Below are 18,086 nucleotides of genomic sequence, written 5' to 3' on the forward strand. Positions count from 1 at the left end.
CAAAACAGTCTAGCCCATCTAATCACACCCTTAATACGTTAATTAATAAAGTCTGGTCATTAGTAAACAGTACCCGTTAAAAAAATCATTGTTGTGCAGCCCAATAACCCAATGGCTCCCATTTATGTAATGAACAAATAACAGCTTTATGACTTTGTATCTTAATTAACAGAGTAGTCACTGTTCAAGCTTTATTTATTGTTTTAGTTGGTGTAACTTAGTTGGCTGCCTTATTTACGTAATTTTTCCTTTTTACATTACAAGGCAATGTACACTATTCTGATACATACAGTACATAAGATTCTTTAGAACAGTTATGCACATGGCATGCAATACTGGATTTGTACATTGGATCCCAGGATGTGATTAACTGGAGGGAAAAAAGCTGGACTAGGCACCTTGGCTAAAGGAACCAGAGGTTATATTACACAGTAAATACACATCTGGTTTGAAGGGCAACCGCAGCATCTGCAACATGGGCAGTGGTACCTCTTGAGGAAGTTGAATTACTGGACAAATCAATTTAGGACCACGCAAGGTAAGTGCCATGCAGCATCAGGATACAGCTGCAAGGTTTCATGAACCATTCCTTGCCATCCAGCAGGGTTTTATGAACCATTCCTATTTCTAACATTAGGAAATTGATTTTTTCCTAGACTGTCTTAACATTACTGTTTTAATCACAGATCAGATATAAAGGACAATATGAGTTACAACCTCCAACTAAAATCCTGTGTAGCCTAGACAGTGAAGTGACACAACATTAGAAGACTTTAAAACTGCAGTTCTTTCTGGATCCCCCAAAGTGTATCTGCACTCTTCTTCAAACAGGCCTCTTCCTCATGAGTCAGAGTCACTTTCACAACGTCTGAGATTCCATTCTGTCCCAAGATGCAAGGAACACTAAGGAAGACATCCTCTTTTATTCCATAGAGACCCTGAGGATGAAATGAAAAATATTTTATGTTTTTTCTATGCATTCTGGGATCTCCCAAGACTTTCTATTCTCTACAATCATGAAGCTTACTTAATACAACTTGGCAAGTAAAATTTCTTCCTAGATTTTCACTTAGGATGTAATGAACAGTGTAAAAGAAAGTCATTAAAATAGCAACAAGACTTCCATTCTAAAAGAAAATCTACATTATTGCTATTATCCCTCATATTTTCCAATTTTTATTGCCTGACACTTTGGTAACTTGGAGTGTGATTTCTGTTTTTTCCCAAAGGAGAAATATTTGTGTTTTATAGTCTTCCACTCATCTCAACAGAATTGAATCAAGTTTTTCAGTCAACAGGAAGTAGCTATGTGCTAATAACCAGGATACTAGTAGACATTAATCCTAAAGCTCAACCATGTCTTTTCAAAAAAGAAAGCTGCAGGTGCACTAATTTATTTCACTCAAATCAATGATTGAGGACTTCCCTTAATCTAACTGCTTTCTGAAATGAGTTTAAAAAACAAAACAAAACAGGAAATAATGGCATTCAAGTACATTTTACTACATAGACCTACCTTAATCATGGTGGAAATCGGATGCACCCGCCTAAGATTCTTCATTATACTTTCTGCCAAATCGGCCACTGACAGTCCAATGGCCCAGGATGTGTAGCCTTTCAGTTTGATCACCTCATAAGCACTGTAGGATAGCAAAGGACAGGAAAAAGTAGAGTAGGAGGAACAAAGAAAAAGCTTTCACTGAACACATGCTTTATAAGAAATCACTGATAGAATAAGTAATACTATATAAATAATAAACTTGCATTATATACCTAAGTGTAACCCTTGCACATGTATGCCAGGATATTATGTATGGGGATGTTCACAATAGTACTGTTGCTAATAGCAAGAACCTGGCAACAACCCCAGTGCTCTTCAACAAGGAGGATGGATAAATTATACATAGCTGTCAGAACAAACAGCTATGGCTCAGGCAACAAAATAGATGATTCTTATACATGCAATACTCAATTTTAAAAAGCAGATCCGAGATTACATATTGCATACTTGACATGGGATTATCTCAAGAGTGTGTATGTGGGGGTGGGGGATTAGGGGTAGAAGGGTAAGTGGGAAGAGCACAGAACCCACTCATTTCCAAGCACCAGCAGACTAATAATTCCAATTCAACAAACACTACAGTTAGTTAACAGCAACTGTCAACATTTCTTGGGTTGGATGATGGGTTCACAGGTTTTAACAAATACAAATCAGAGGGCCTTGCTTAGACCAATCATGATTCATTCTTCAATTGCATAGACCTGAGGTCTACACAGGGCTACCTTATTTAAAGTAAATAATGCCAGTAAGTTGCAAGTTTCCCTATTTGAACAATTTGTGACAGTTAATTATTTTTTGTACCATGATGAATTTGTATCTTGCTTAAAACTTTATAATAATCTGAGTAAATAAGCAGCTAGTTGTGTTTCTATTCATGATTATAAGAACTTAGATTAAAAAATTCTTATTCCTAACTAAATCAATGATACATGCTTTTGAAGTAAAGACTGAATCTTAAATCAGGTAGACTTGTTTTATATCTTCATTTACAAATACAGGAAGAGTTGTCATACTATAAATTGAGAATTAAGGCAAATATAAGTAGACTAACATTAATACATGCCTGCAATATCTAATACCTTTACCTGTTCTATAGTACAAGTTTTAATAAGCTTTAGAAAACAAGTTTTCTGACAGTTACCAAATGCAAAAGTTATTAAACTTTTAATCTTTTATCTTTCTGGCCATGTGCGGGCTTGCCAGATCTCAGTTCCTCAACCAGGGATAAACTCACAAGCTCAGCAGTGAATCCTCAAGTCCTAACCACTAGACAACCAGGGGATTTTCAAAACTTTTAATTTCTTAAATAAAAATAATAAATTTTAACCTTCTGTGTTACAAACTATGAGATCTATTACCTGTCAACCACTTGTTTGTGAACCGCTTTCCACTGTTCCTTATCTGCATCAGTGCCTAATTCAGGGTGTAAATTCTTCAGGGAGACACCAGCAACATTCACTCCACTCCATACAGGCACTAAACAAAATAGTACAGAACATATTTACTCCCAAGCACTACCTAGCTGACCAGTAATTCTGACCCATTCTCCAAAAATTGTATTTTCTTATTTGAGGAAGATTATCCCCTTTTGGTAGGTGGTCAAGACTACCAATACTCTTAGTTTTCACTGATTAATGTATGTAAAGCTAAGAATTTTCACTGTATGCTAATCTGCTTTTTCCTAATGGGAAATATTGAGACGGGATATTATGAGATAAGAGGAATTTCTTGCCATAAGGAACCAAGAACTCTGCACAAATTATAACATCTTTCAACTGTGATAATGGATTTTTTCTCATACATTCCATTTGGATTAGCAGTTTGCCTATAAACAGCTGTGATATTAAGAACTATCATCTTATTTAATATGTCCATTGTAATAAATTTCATTCCTCATCCCTTATACCAAAATATGTCACACAAAAATGGCTAAAATCTTAACAATTCTAGCATATAATTACACCAAGAGATAAGATTTCTGGAAACCATCTGCCCTAATGGATATCTGATTTAGACTCTGATTCAGTAATGATATTCCAGTTAATTTTTTTACACAATCTTTTTGCAAACAATAAAAGAAGTCACACTTACCACTAGAGTCACCATGCTCTCCAAGGATCCACCCATGGCAGCTTAATGGGTGAACTCCCAGCCTCTCCCCCATGAGATAACGGAACCGAGCTGAATCCAGATTGCAACCACTTCCAATAACACGGTTTTTGGGAAAGCCACTTATCTTCCAAGCCACATAGGTTAAAATATCGACTGTGGAGAAAATATTTAGACAGAGGTATTATGTGAATTGGGCTTACCTGGTGGCTCAGAAGGTAAAGAATCTGCCCGCAATGCAGGAGACCCGGGTTTGATCCCTGGGTCGGGAAGATCCCCTGGAAAATGGAATGGCTACCCGCTCCAGTATTTTCACCTGCAGAATTCCATGGACAGAGGAACCTGGCAGGCCCCAGTCCATGGGGTCACAAAGAGTTGGACATGATTGAGAGACTAACATTTTCACTATGTAAATCATGAGCTAATGGCTGACTACTCAAGATTCATGGCTCTGTATAGATCTTGCTATTTATCATGACCAATCAATATTTCTGTTAATTTTTTAAGCCTCTATAGTGTGTATAACAAACATATTAAGAATTCAAGAAGTGTAGTTTAATGAAAATAAGTTGTGCATCAATAACACATTATTCATAATTATTCCTTACCCAAAATCTTCCTCGGCAAGTTACAAATTTTAAAGTGCCAACTACGTTAAGGACTTTGTTTCCCCTTGATGTTTTACGTTTAACTATTTTACAAAAACACAAATTCACTCTCAGGAGGAAAATGAAAAATCTGAGAAATATATATAGATTATGATACATACTATCAGTTTTACTCTAGCTCATCTATTTTTATGCCATTAAAAGTCTCACCTGGATTGGAAACAACAAGCAACTTGCAATTTGGGCTGTATTTTACAATATTAGGAATGATGAATTTAAAGATGTTCACGTTACGCTGGACCAGATTCAGACGGCTTTCTCCCTCTTGCTGACGCGCCCCAGCTGTGATAATAACCAGCCTGGAGTTTGCTGTTACATTATAGTCTAGACAAAAGAGAAACAATAACTAGATTAAGGCTTTTAAGAAAACTCCAGCAAAAATTTGTTCCATTAACTTTTTAAATGGACAGTTTTATCAGTGTTTTGTATATGTGACATATATGCCCAGACTCCTCCTTTACTTTTGGAGTTTTATCACTGTGGCCACTTACATGGAGGAAGACTACATCGACACCTCCCTTGTATTATGTAATTATATTGTGGCTTTATATAACTATGACTGGGGGGAGCTGAAAGGAATCACATTTATTTTACACTCATATCAAATGAGACACACCCAAATTTTTTGCCACCTGAGCTTAATGTTCACACTTTTCCACACTCCTGTTTCTACTTAACTGTGGTCATATCAGCTCAGGGATGGGTTTTTTTTTTAAAGCAGAGGCAATTTCACACTTATCAAGCATGTCTAACTTCTATATATCCTGTGGCACAGTATGGTTAATCCTGGGTTGAAGACAATGAAACGAATAATCTATCAGATAAATGGTCAATGGTTTTCAAGTGTTAAAACAGACTATTTCGGCCCAAGTCTATTTCCTGGCTGGTGCTTGTAAAGTGTGACAGGGTCAAGCCAAGAATATCTGCTGAACAGGCTCATTTACCCTAGTCTCTACCTTGTGTTAGTGTATGAAAGGAAGTAATGGAAGTAAGTGTATTTAAATATTTGAAGCAATGTAGTATACTATGAACCTAAGAAGCTTTGTTATATTATAATTCAGATGTTTTCCACATTATGGACAAACTGGATTTTCATTTAAAAACACTTTTGGAAATTCAAACATTGATATCTACAGATATCAGTGCAAAATTGTTCAAAAGTTTCTCTTATCCTGTATAAAGAAGAAATCTTTGAAGAACTGATAGGATTTTCAAGCCTGATAAAGAATTAAGCCTAACACAGAATGTAATATAAATTTGCCAAAATCAACCTTTGCCAGAGACAATTTTTGGTGTTCTAAGGAAAAGGCTGCCATGTTGGAGATCCATCATCTCTCCCTTCAGTTTATCTTCCATGACATCAACAAGAGCAATTTCATCTGCCAAGTCCTGAAAGACATAAAATTTTAGTTCAATGGAAAATAGCCATTTCCAAATTTTTAGACAAGCATGCAAAATTTCCATATTTCTGGTATAGGAGAATTCTGCTACTTTACTATCAGTACGTACCTCAAAGTAGAGGTAGGCTCCCATTAAAAGCTCACACATAGATGACATATACATAGGAAAAAGAACTGACCCCCTCTCTCATTGGAGCACCCTCAGCAAGAGCTCCACCACCACTGCACAGAAGCAGAACACTGAATTTGCAGGGAGTACCACCCAGTTATGTAAAACTGCTCTATTTAGTCTCTCAAATTCAGTTTTACACATTGATTTTAGGTTGTTGGTCATTAAATAGATGATACCAACTAGTATTAAGCCTAAAAAGTGGTATTCTAGATCATTCCCTGGTTACATGTTTTCCATATGTTAACCAACATAAAGTTTTACTTATAGACAGATTTGTGCATTACAAAATGTTGGTGAAAAATATCCTTTCAGGTGAACCTATAGAAGTTCATAGGTGCATCTCAGACAAGGAGCACCAATAATAGCTTTAATACAAATGGAATGTGGACTATCATAACCAAAGAGATTATAAGAGCTGAGGTGCACATCTACCCCTAATCATTTACAACGTAATAAGTGGTCTGACAGTTACTCTTAGCCACACCTGAGTTAGGGGGCATCACAGAAAACGACCACAGGTGGTTCACTGGTTTGGGAGAAATAAATGGCATCAATGTCTGATCCAGTGGGGAAGGAATAAAGACTTTGAATAACATGTGGTCTCTTAAGAACAAACAGAGCAACCTGCGTGGTTACAAGACCTTTGCAGAGCTCATTTTCACCTTCAGTCCCTTCTCATTTCAGTCCTTTTTGTGCGGAATCCAGAATTCATCACTTCACTTTCTTATTAGTAACTCCAAATCTGAACTTAAAAATATTTTAATATTGTAAGCTCTCTCAATTTCTTTTTAATACAAACCAGGCTTGAATGCTATAAAAAGTGTTTATTCATTCACAAATTTTTTTAAATTAAATGTTAATTCTACTATTGATACCAAAACTGCTATCCAAGGAGCGGGGCAGAGGGGATTACTATGGGCAAAAGACTTCCCACATTGTTTAATTTTACCATGTATATGTGTCAATTTCAATTCAAAAATTACTTTTATATAATTTTAGCTTGCTTAAAGGCATAGACTCTACTTTTTCATTTGTAGGCAACTAACGAGGTTAATAAAGCACAGCGAATTTAAGGAACTGGGTCTCCAACTTAGAAACTTTTAATTTTTGTAGTTTAGATAACCCTTTTGGTATAGCATCAGGTTTTAAAAAGTTTGTTTCACATAAAGTTCTTTCAATGAGTGCATGAGCTTATATATTTGTATATACAATGTGATAATGCAATTCTTGGAGAGCAAATGGTAGATGGGTTGAGTCAAGGTATCTTTAAGGGACTCACAAAGTGAAAGGCTCTCACTTACCTTCATTAAGATACTGATGGCACAGGCCATGCCAACAGCACCAACCCCAACAACTGTAATCTTATTCTGGGGGACATGTTCTTCCTTAAGAAGATTCTGAATCAGCTGATCCTTGAGAGTTGCCATCTTGGACTTAGAACCTAAAGGAACCTGTAAGGGAAAAAACATGCATTGTCACTTGGATCCTTCCGAAAACTGTTCTGAAAAAGCTTCTTTTGCTTTCTTTTGGGATACCTGCCCCTAAAAATCACAAGAAATGACTAAAAGGGGGTAGAAGGGAAGAAACCTACCAACAGACAAAGAAGAACTGAAAGGCCTAATGCCGGGCTCTGGTCTGACTGGGGTCTTGGTGTAAAGTTCCTCACCTTGGCGTGGAAAAATAATACTGAAGTTTGGGTATAAGTATAGCCTCCTGAAGGCTCACTCATCTTGACTTATTAACTCCAAGCGAAGCTAGCCTTTCTCCAAACAAGATCACTAGAAGCTGCCGGCCCAACACTTCGGCAGTCACCAGGGCTCCTGCCAAGGCCTAAGGACCACAGGTACAGCTCCGCTCCAATCCCCAGGACTCTTGCCAAGCCCTGCCAGGACCACAGATACGTGCGTAAAGCGGCTCCAACCGCCTTCACAGCACTAGCCAGAACCCGTGGGAGCTCTGCTCATGCGCAGCTCTAGTCTTCGCCTCCCAGTCCCCAACCCTCGCCCCGAAGCAGCAGTGGCCATCCAGTGGCCAGTGTGCAGGGGCCCGCGGAGCTTACGCCCCGCCCAGACCCGGAAGATTAGCGGCCGCCCTTCCCCAGCCCGCGCACCGCGCCGCTCATCTTGTGCGCAAGCGCACTTCACAGCGCTGGGCGGAGGCAAGAGTCGTGTGCCTCGGCGCCGATGGCTACTGAGAGGTGAGCTCTAGCCCCGACAGCCCAGTGCTGGCTTGCGGAGCCCTGCCCGTAAGCGGACCTGATGAGGAGAAAGTCTACTGCTCTGTGGGTCTGAATGAGCTCGGAATCAAGACTTTTTCAGACTGAACTCGTGCTCTGTTCATGAAGCCCGGCTGGCTGCCTCCCCGGCCTGGCCCGCTGCCAGAACCAGTTTAAATCTTGATACCAGGCACCAGGGACTGTTAGCCAGCTCACATGGAGGCACCTCGCGTGGCTTCTGCCGTAATCTTTGTTGCAAAGGCGTGAGGCCTGGTATGAGGAAATTTTGTTACTACAGGGAATGTAGCAGTAGCTGCAGAGACCCCTAAAGTTCATCAATAAAGTTCCTCTTGGTGGAAGCCTCGATTTCCAGAGCCGGGGAGGTGGGGGGTGGAGGGTGGCGGGTAGGGTGGGGTAGGGGTGGTTCTGCGTTCACTGGAGAGATTTTCATAGATTGCATCTCGAAAGCACTACGTCTAATCTTGACACTGCTCCAAAGGGCAAAAATATCTGAGAGGACTTACAGGCAGGCAGCCCAGAGTCACCAAGCTGGAATCGAGTCTCTCCTGACAAATCACTGCTATTTCTAGACAGCCCTGAAAGGTTTCTTCAGCCTGGCAGGGGGAAGGGAGTGCTTTCTGCAGACATCTCCTGGTTTCACCAAAACCGAGGCTCTGGCCTCCAGCGCTCCCTTCAGTGTGGGGATACGGTTGGGAGCGGAGCCCTGGAGAAAGAGGGTCTGTCTACCTCCCCTCGACTCTGGTAGGCACTCACTGTGACCTTAGAGATGCCCTAATCGGCCTTGGGTTCCTCGTTTGTTAAAAGGAGATGAAGGTAACAGATGATCCTCCTTTGATTCTACTGAGAGCCGCGAGAGCTGGTACCCTTTCTCCTTCGTATTTGCATGCACCACGTCTAGTTCAGGGACCGATACAGAGGCAGCTGCTTAACAAAAGTAACTTGCGCCAAGAGCTCCCTCTCATCTGCAGGCAGCGGCTGCCCCAAGGAGCCCACCTCTCGAGAGTGCCAGGATTAAAATGCGATCAGAGCGCACCCAGCGGCTTTCCAGCTTCCGGGAACCGGCCCCAGACTGCTGAAGCTTTTTCGGTTCCGTGGACTCCGGCAACCTGACTTCGAGCTCCGTGCGGCTTGCTCATTTCAAGCCCGGAGGTGTACTACACCCCCATTCCCCTTCCCCAACCAGTCGTCTCCTGTTCCGTCTGCATCTACCCGGACCTTCGACCCCAGGTTAGGTGCGACCACCTCCTTGGTTTCCCAGCCCGGCCAGAGGCCATTGTGCCCACTTAGAGCAGCAGTAGCGTTCGGCCGGCCCCGAGACCATTTGGTAGTGTGGGGCCACCGCCCAGGTCTCAGGACTATGCCCTTTGGAAGCAGCGCCTACACCTCCCAAGAGCGGGAACCCCCCCCTCCATGGGCAGCGCCTGGGCCAGTGAAGCCTAAAGCGATCGCCCTTGCCCTCGGGCGCAGAGAGCGCCGGGCCGGACCGTACCGGGAGTGACCGTCGAGCGGGCGGGCGTCGGAGGCGCGCGGCGTGGGATCCGGACTTGGCTGCAGCGGCTCCGGTACTCGGAGTGGGGCGCGGGAGGGGCCTTAAATGGAACCGCGAGGCTGACGTCAAGGGGGAACCGGGCGGACGTGCGAGAACCCACGTGTGCGCGGGGCTGGGGGCGGGCTCCTAGCCGGGCGGGGCGGTGAAGATGCCCTGGCGGCGCGCGCAGGCTGAGGACCCGCAGGCGGGCCGACCCACGTGCGCCGAGACTTCAGAAGGACTGTGCAGAGGCATGCTATCTCTGGCACAAAACACAGAGCCCTAAGCCGGGATCAAGCCGACCCTCCATTTCCTCTTCCGTAAAATGTGGAAGTGACTTTCAAGGGAGGCTCAACCTGAATTTTTGCCGCTGTTCCCCACTGCCCAACTTCTAGCACGTAACCGACACTCGACAGAATATTTGTTGAAAAAAAGAAAATTCTTAGCACAGCGTCAGTCTACTTAACCCAAGTCGTGTGATTTCCAAAACGTGACCCTGCTTGTCCCCCTGCGGCTAGAACTTGCAAGTCTCACAACTCAAACTAAAACCTCAGCCTCTTGATTGCATTCCCTGCTGCCCTACCGGTCAAGGTCCTGTGTCCCAGCCACGCCCCAGAGCAGCCTAGGTTTTATGGTTTTAACATATGATATTTTTACCTCCAGCCTTGGCTCACCCTGGTTCCTGGCCGGTCTTCCTCTGCTCTCTTTCAACTGTACGCATCTTCTCACCCTCCCCTCTCCCCCCAACCCCACACAGCCACAGAGTTGCTATCCCCCTCCTGTATGCTTGCACCACACCAGTCTCTACATGCTGCCAACCGCTTTGCAGTAGAAGTGTGTTTGTGACTCAGCTGTCCTACCTGCCCATGAATGTTTTAAGGGTATAGGTGAATCCACTTCCTCCATGCACCTGGGGCACTGATTAATAGCCGCCAGCTGTGAAAAATATCCCTTCTGGTGAGTTCCTTGGTTTTGAAGGGAAAACTCTAACCTCAGCTCCAGAAAACAGGGCAGCTTTCTAGCACATCCTAACAGTTTTCCCGGGCTTCCTAGGTGGCTTAGTGGTAAAGAATCCACCTGCCAGTGCAGGAGACGCAAGTTTGATCCTTGGGTCAGGAAGATTCCCTGGAGAAGGGAATGGCAACCCACTCCAGTAGTCTTGCCTGGGAAATCCCATGGACAGAGGAGCCTGGCCAGCTACAATATATGGGGTTGTAAGAGTCAGTGTTCTTGCCTGGAGAATCCCAGGGATGGCAGAGCCTGGTGGGCTGCCATCTCTGGGGTTGCACAGGGTCGGACACGACTGAAGCGACTTAGAAGCAGCAGCAGCAAGAGTCAGAGTTGACTTAGCACCTAAACAACAAAAAACAGTTTTCCCACCACTCCAGGAGGCTCAGAAATCTAGTCTGTCTCCCCAAACACACAGCTGGAGGAACTGAGGGCCAGCCACAGGTTCTCCAGGGTTCCTCAGGGCAAGGTGAATTGCGGCAGTGTCTGTGGTTCATCAACCTTTGCAACAGCGGCCTCATTCAGCCAGGGCTGGGCCCCTGCCTTCTTATCAGTGCAACCACAGCTGTCAGTAGGAGGAGGACAGAGCCTGGAGAGCAGAGGTTAGGCTGGGGAGACAGGTAGGAACCTTCAACAGCTGGGCTTTGGGACCACCTCTGAAGATAATCTAGGCAGAGAGTTTGCAGTTCTCTAAATTAAGGCACCTAACAACAGTTCATTCCAAGCACAGTTTCCCTCTGTTTATGTAGAACTGGAGCTTCTATTTTACTCTACAAATATGAATCAAACAAGTACTGTTTACTTATCACCTCCTGTGTGTCAGGCAGCAAGCTAGACAGTCCCCATCCTCATCTTCACTTTAATTCTTTGGAATAGGCATAATTATCCGCATTTTTCAGATGAGAAAACTGAGGCACAAAGAGATTACTGGTTTTGCCGAAGTTCTACAGCTAATCATTGATTTCAGCTGGTACTTTTTAATCCTGGCTGAGGACCCCAAACTAGGAGTTTTTCCTCTATAAGATGTTGTCCCCCTCCTACCTCTCAGTTCAGTTCAGTCATTCAGTTGTGTCTGACTGTTTGTGACCCCATGAATTGCAGCACGCCAGGACTCCCTGTCCATCACCAACTCCCGAAGTTTACCCAAACTCATGTCCATTGAGTCAGTGAGGCCATTCAGCCATCTCATCCTCTGTCGTCCCCTTCTCCTCCTGCCCCCAATCCCTCCCAGCATCAGAGTCAACTCTTGGCATGAGGTGGCCAAAGTATTGGAGTTCTTACCCCTCACCCCTGACCAATTCCACAAAGGCCCAGAAATTATATAGGGTGGCCCAAGCCAGTCCCAGGTTCAGAAAGTTCAGTTTCCAGTGAGAGGCAGTGGGCATCAGTGGGTGTCTCTGCCCATCTGCTTGAGCCGAGACATGGGTCTCTGATCCTCACGGAACTTACACCGCTGACACTCCGGCATCTCAGGCCTTTGGCTGGGGCTGGAATGCACACCACCTGCTTTCCTGGACTTCCAGCTTGCTGACAGCAGATCGTGGGACTTTGCAGCCTCCATAATCGCATGAGCCAATTCTTTATAATGCATCTCATTTTATAAATAAATGTTCGCCTTCTCTGGAGAACCTTGAGTAATACAGAATCCTGACTAATGCAATCCAAACACAAGAACTTCTGTATTAAAGTCAAAGCTGAGGGTGGGGCAGGAAACTGTTTCAGAAGGCAGAACAGACTTTTCACCCTGACGGAGTGGTTTTTTGGGGGAGGCGGGGGCAGTTTCTTTAAAAGGGAAAATCTCACAAAGGTGATGTAATCAGGGGACAGGCTGGCTGTTGAGCAGAGAATGGGTGCTGTTCTGCATCCAGCCTAAGATTTTCCTAAAGTGACCTTGGCCAGAGAATGGTGTCTACCCAAAACACACGTCATTCCTTCATCCAGTAAGTATATATTATCTTCCTTCTCAAGAGCATTCAGTGGCCCCTCAGTCAATGGCCTCCAGAATAAAATCCAAATTCTTTGAAAAGGCTCAGTAGACTTTCTATGATCCAAAGCCCACATCCCCTCTCTGGCCTTATCTCCTATTTCCTGCATGCCATTCCCAAGAGTACTTACCACATTCCCCAAATATGCCACTCACTTCCACCTAGGCTGTTCCTTCAACCTGCATGATTCCCCTTGCCACCATCCTGCCCACCCTAACCCCATACCTCCACAGGTCAAGTGCTGTTCCTTTGGCTTTATATTAAATTCTTATTGCTGTGCATCTGTTTCTCGGATTAGATTGTAAGCTCCTAATGGGCAGAAACTTTCTCACTCATCTATCTCCATATCAGCAACATTTTGTTTAAAAAGTATATTTCAAATTACATGCCTGCTATGTAAAGAGTATCATTATAGGTGCTGGGGATACAAAAATGAAGAAGACAAATTTAGAAGGCTTCTCCACAAATTGAATGGAAAAAACCAACAGCATCCCACTCAGTAATTAAAATGCAAGATAAAATGTAGCATTGACACAAAAGAGGTAGAAAGTAATGCTCTAGCATTCAGATGAGAGACAGGTCCTTTGGCCAGGGATACCTGTGAGGGCTTTCTGGAAGAGGTAGGATCTGAACTCAGCCTTAAAAAAAGAGAGAGAGAGAGAGAGAGACTTGAACCGATGAAAATCAGGTGTTGAGAAAGCGGAGAACAAATACCTGGAGTCAGGAAATTCAAGGTACATCTGGTGAATCTTTAGCTTTTAATGTCAGGCTAAGAGATTTGGCAGTTTGCTTTTTTGGTTTTGGGGCGGTCACTGGAAGTCACCGAAGTTTTGGGGGAATGGGAGAGATGGGGTGAAAGCAAGATGGTTGAGAGGTGATGGTTGAGGGCTGAGTAAGGACAGTGTTGCATATACACAACAGAAAGTATAGGACATACACAGCTCCAACCAACTCTGGACAAAACATTCACTTCTCTGACACACCATGCATGCCCCCACAGCCCCTCTGAAGACTCACTGATAGCCTGACTTTTTTTTTTTCCCCACCTTTTCCATGGCTACAAAGCTGATGACTTTCCAGAGTTGCAGGGTCCAAGATGCAGATTGCCTTATTGGTCTCCATCTCTGACAGGCCAGGGCCTGCTATATATGGGCCACAGCGGAAGCTCCTCTCTCTGGGAAGAGAGCAGGTGCCTCCCTGCTCATGAGGTGGGAGACCACTTTATGTCATCCTCCCAACCCCGTCTTACTTCTCTCATGATGGGAGTGGCAGCTGAAGACTCTGCCCTGACTCCTCAAGTTCTCCTGGGTGCCATCTCTTCTGGAACCCTGGTGGCTCCCTAGCCCCAACTCCTTCTCCCCTCCTTCAAGCTGGGCTCACCCTCAGGCACTGGATGCTGCCTCTGTTTCTCTTTTTGAATTAGACTGTCATTCCCTCCAGAGTTCATTCCTCATCTGACCCCCTAACAGAAGCCCCTCAGAAACTCCCGATTCCCTTTGCTGTATACAAAACGCCTGTGTCTCCCCAAAAGCCATATGTTGAAAGCTAATTCCCAAGATACTAGTGTTTAGAAGTGGGGCTGTTAGGAGGTGATTAGGTCATGAAGGTAGAGACTTCATGAATGGAGTTAGTGCCCTTATCAAGGAGACCCTAGAGAGATTCCTTGTCCCTTCTGCCATGTGAAGACACAGCGAAAAGATTGCCATCTATGAACTAGAAAACAGACCCTCACTAGAAACTTGCCAGTACCTTGCTCTTAAACTTCCAAGTCTCCAGAACCATGAGAAATGTTTGTTGTTTATAAGCCATTCAGTCTATGGTCTTTTGTTATAGCAGCCTGAACAGACTAAAGCATTACCCTTCTAGCCACTTTCTACCCCAGGAAAGAGATTAGACCTGTGTCCTTTCATCTTCATACTCCCCTGGCAGGGATTTGTTGTTGTTGTTCAACCCCACGGACTGTAGCACACCAGGTTCCTCTGTTCTCCACTATCTCCTAGAGTTTGCTCAATTCATGTCAGTTGAGTTGATGGTGCTATTTAACCTTTGCATCCTCTTGCCTGGGGAACCCCATGGACAGAAGGAAGAGGCAGGGAGTTAGGCCTCAAGTCTTCCATCCCATTGATGGATTCCAAGGCAAAGACTGTCACCAGAATGTAAGTGGCTTCCAAACTGAGACCTTCAGAACTCAGTGCTGCAGAGGGAGTCCCAGGACCTCTCCAAGCCAGACAGTTCTCATTGTAACAGAATGTGCCCCTTATCTAGTCACAGCAGGTGAGAACTGTGGGGACCTTTGATAGCCTTTCCCTCTGACAGATTGGGTGGCAAGGACAGTGACAGTCATAGCTTAGCAAAGATGAGTGAGTAGCCTGATAGAAAGGCAACAATGACCTGGGGTTCTCACTCCAGCTTTTCATGAAGATATTGTGGCAATCAGATTCTCTCTGTAGTCCCAGCATCCCTGACTGTAAGCAGAAGAGGGTCTGTCTCTTTTAGTTCAAACATCCAGGGAGGCTCAGAGCTAGGGAGTTGGGTCTCCACACACACCTTCATTTTTACAGTTTTGCTCAGACTCAATGACAAGGCCACCTCCTATTTTGGAAAGTGATTGGGGCTGCTCTGGGACTAGAGGCAGACATTCAAGGCTCCTGGCTCCACTTGTGGTAACAGGAAATCCATGCCTGGCACTCTTGTCCCCATAATAGTTCCAAAATGGGGTCCAACATTCCTAAGGCTCTGGTGGGTACTGGATTTGTTAATAAAAACAGTCTCACAGGGCTTTGAAAGTGAATCACTGATAACAGGAGCCCATCTCTGAATAGATGTTTCAAACCTTTAAACCTTACCAAATGGAGAATTACATTCCAAAGCCTACCTCAAAGAAGAAGAACAATTTCCTCTAAAATTCCAAGAGGATCAAGCCAATTGTAAATAGGAATACAGCCAGGGAAGTTTATTGGTAATTTCCTGGGGCAGGGTGTGGGAAATGCATGGAGGTCTTCTTGGCTGTGCAGCTGCCGACTGCAGAGCACCTTCACTGAAATTTCAGTCCTAGGATTTTGCTTAGGCACTCATCTAGCTACACCTCACAAAACAGGACCTGCTGGAGAAGGAGCCCCTCTGCCCTGTCATTTGAGCCTGCTCAGAGGACCCTGAGCTGAAAAGGTAGACCCACCTCATTTTTCAAGGGTACAAGAAGGGAGCCTGGGTTTGTGTTGAAGGCTCAGATGGTAAAGAATCCACCTGCAATGCAGGAGACCCAGGTTTGATCCCTGGGTCAGGAAGATTCCCCTGAAGAAGGAAATAGCTACCCACCCCAGTGTTCTTGCCTGGAGAATCCCATGGACAGAGGAGCCTGGCAGGCTCCAGTCCGTGGGGTTGCAAAGAGTCGGACATAATTGAGTGACTAACACACATACTTGTGTTAAGAAGAACAGAAGAGAGCTCCTTTGAAACCCAGGAGGGACCAGAGGCCACAATGGGTCCAGATGTGGAGAAGGCCTCCCTGCAGCTGGATAAAGCTCGTTGGGTCCTTCTTTTATGTGTAGCTTGTAGGAAGGGAGCAGGCTTTCGTATCCATTCTCTCAAGGTTTTCATCTCAACCAAGAGAGGAAAGCAGAACAAGAATTTTTACCTCTGTCTCACTGGTGACACTGCTGAGCCTCAAAAGTGTAACCACTTCAGGCCTCATAGATGGAAGGCAGGCAGGTGAATTTCAAACTCCTGCCCTAATCTCCCTTCTCCTCCACTACTCTGTGCCTCAGTCTTTCCTGGGGGTGGCTCATGGACTGGAGAGCAGTTGACCCTTTGTTCCCTGAATATCAAGGGGTGACTGTAATAAATCCTCATCCAGGGCTGCCGGAAGGTCCAGATGGCTCACCTGCCCCCAGGGCTGCTTCAGGGCCCTTTCTAATAAAGCCTCCCTCTTCCTGGGGCTCCATTAGCCTTGCACAGTCCACGTGTGTGTAGGGTTAAGCCGTGACCTTTGCACAAACACACTTGCAGTGTCAGGCATCTTAAAGGACATGTTAACTGAGCTCATCTACCAGTTTTAGCCACAGAAGGGATGAAAGCTTAGGAGAGGCCCTCACAGCCTTGGCCCTCCTTTACCCCCTGAATCAGAGGGAGGCCAGCCCCTCACACGCACACACTCTTTGCTTACACTCTCAATAGGATTGGCCTACAGGGAAGCCATCATTACGTGTTGGGGAAGTAGGGCTGGGAGAAGGGGAGGGCAGTGACATGCTCTTGACCCTACCTTAGTGTTTCAGGGTGTTGACTAAGAAACAGGAACCTCCCAACCAGTCTAGCGCTCTCTCCTCTGCACCAGACACCACAGCCTTCTCCGCCAGCCTGGGCTCTTTCCCAGCGCTGTGGGTGTGGCTCCACTCCCAGCTCGACTTCTGGGGTTTTTCCACTCTACCAGAGCCTCTTCCAGCAGCCCTAGCTTGGGATTGGCAGCTTGACAGAGAGACCTCACTCTGCAGGAGGCCACACCCCAGCCATTAAAGTCAGAGATTGGCAGGAGGCCATCTCAGTGGAGCACGGTTCTCGCAGAGCTCCCAGCCTCAGCCTCCTCTGCAGCTCCCTCAGCTGCAGGCTCATGATGTCACAGACCCTTCCCCTCAGCTGAGCTGGTTCTCAAGCAACCAAATTTCTCCTCCTCATTTCTTAAGGGAGGCTGCCTGTCAGCCACAGATGGGCACAGGCTGTGCCAAGATCTCCATGGCAACCAGAGGCCCCTGTTTCCTGCCTTGGGCGATGATCCAGAGCCAACACCCATGAGGGCTCCCTTGCAGACCCCAGTGGGGCTGACTGTTGCTGCAGGCCCATCACACCCTGATGTCATTCCTGGAACTTAGAAACAGCCTAGGGAGGAAGCCCAGCTGAGTTTCCCTGGAAGACTTCAGACGCATTGGGAGTTTTCTGAGAAAAGTCCTGGAACGGGGCAGGCTGGGAAGGCTCTTCACTGGAATCCATCCTCTCCCTCCCACTGATTTCTCAGGGCAGACTGTGGGGCTTCTGGTGGTAAACCTTCTTTAGGGTAATGGGTGAAAGCTGACAATTTTACAGTGTGCTAGTTGGCTTTAGACTTTGCTCTCCCTGGCAGAGGGGGTGGTGGTGGTGGGACTGGAGACAGTTTGCAATGGATTAGGCAATAATCCCAGATCCTTGCTACCCCTACCTGATAAGTGACCTCTGAGACACTTGAGGACCCGGCAGGATCTTAACCAGGTGGGTGTTTATCCATGTGGAGTCAAAGACTCCAGAGTGAAAGGGATGGCGGGGTGGGCACCCCGGGAGCATAGATGGAGCTGAAACTCACCGCCACAATGTCAAGAACTGGGGAGGACTCTTCTTAGAGATTCCATCTCCAGGAGAAAACCAAATCAGAATGCAAAGTAGAACTGTGCCTAGT

The 18,086-nt window shown here is 45.3% G+C and overlaps 1 protein-coding gene across 4 annotated transcripts; it reads right to left on the reverse strand.

Annotated features, from left to right (window-relative positions):
• Positions 1–153: 153 nt before the first annotated feature.
• On the reverse strand, positions 154–17,043 carry LOC120874332 (L-lactate dehydrogenase A chain). Of its 4 annotated transcripts, XM_040255699.1 has the most exons (9): positions 8,650–9,708; positions 8,342–8,395; positions 7,212–7,361; positions 5,610–5,727; positions 4,489–4,662; positions 3,653–3,826; positions 2,920–3,037; positions 1,517–1,640; positions 166–938 (listed from the first exon to the last, which is right to left on the reverse strand). In XM_040255699.1, exons 3-9 carry the CDS (start codon positions 7,335–7,337, stop codon positions 774–776), a joined length of 999 nt encoding a protein of 332 aa, XP_040111633.1. In that variant the 5' UTR covers positions 7,338–7,361; positions 8,342–8,395; positions 8,650–9,708; the 3' UTR covers positions 166–773. The 4 variants fall into 4 exon arrangements, with proteins under 4 accessions (XP_040111629.1, XP_040111630.1, XP_040111633.1 ...); XM_040255695.1 differs by lacking the exons at positions 8,342–8,395; positions 8,650–9,708 and adding an exon at positions 12,132–13,765 and having other exon boundaries at positions 154–938; XM_040255696.1 differs by lacking the exon at positions 8,342–8,395 and having other exon boundaries at positions 154–938; positions 9,636–10,582.
• Positions 17,044–18,086: the final 1,043 nt, after the last annotated feature.

This window comes from Oryx dammah, unplaced genomic scaffold (genome assembly GCF_014754425.2).
Source record: "Oryx dammah isolate SB20612 unplaced genomic scaffold, SCBI_Odam_1.1 HiC_scaffold_15, whole genome shotgun sequence".
Lineage (NCBI taxonomy): Eukaryota > Metazoa > Chordata > Mammalia > Artiodactyla > Bovidae > Oryx > Oryx dammah.

What these genes read in the sequence shown, in the direction of transcription:
- LOC120874332 (XM_040255695.1), bottom strand. Translation starts at nt 12,278, where the DNA reads ATGAGATGCATTATAAAGAATTGGCTCATGCGATTATGGAGGCTGCAA. An exon ending in CCATCAGTATCTTAATGAAG is followed by an intron (nt 5,728 to 7,211) that starts GTAAGTGAGAGC and finishes TATGTCTTTCAG; the next exon opens with GACTTGGCAGATGAAATTGC. An exon ending in AAAAATTGTCTCTGGCAAAG is followed by an intron (nt 4,663 to 5,609) that starts GTTGATTTTGGC and finishes TCTTTTGTCTAG; the next exon opens with ACTATAATGTAACAGCAAAC.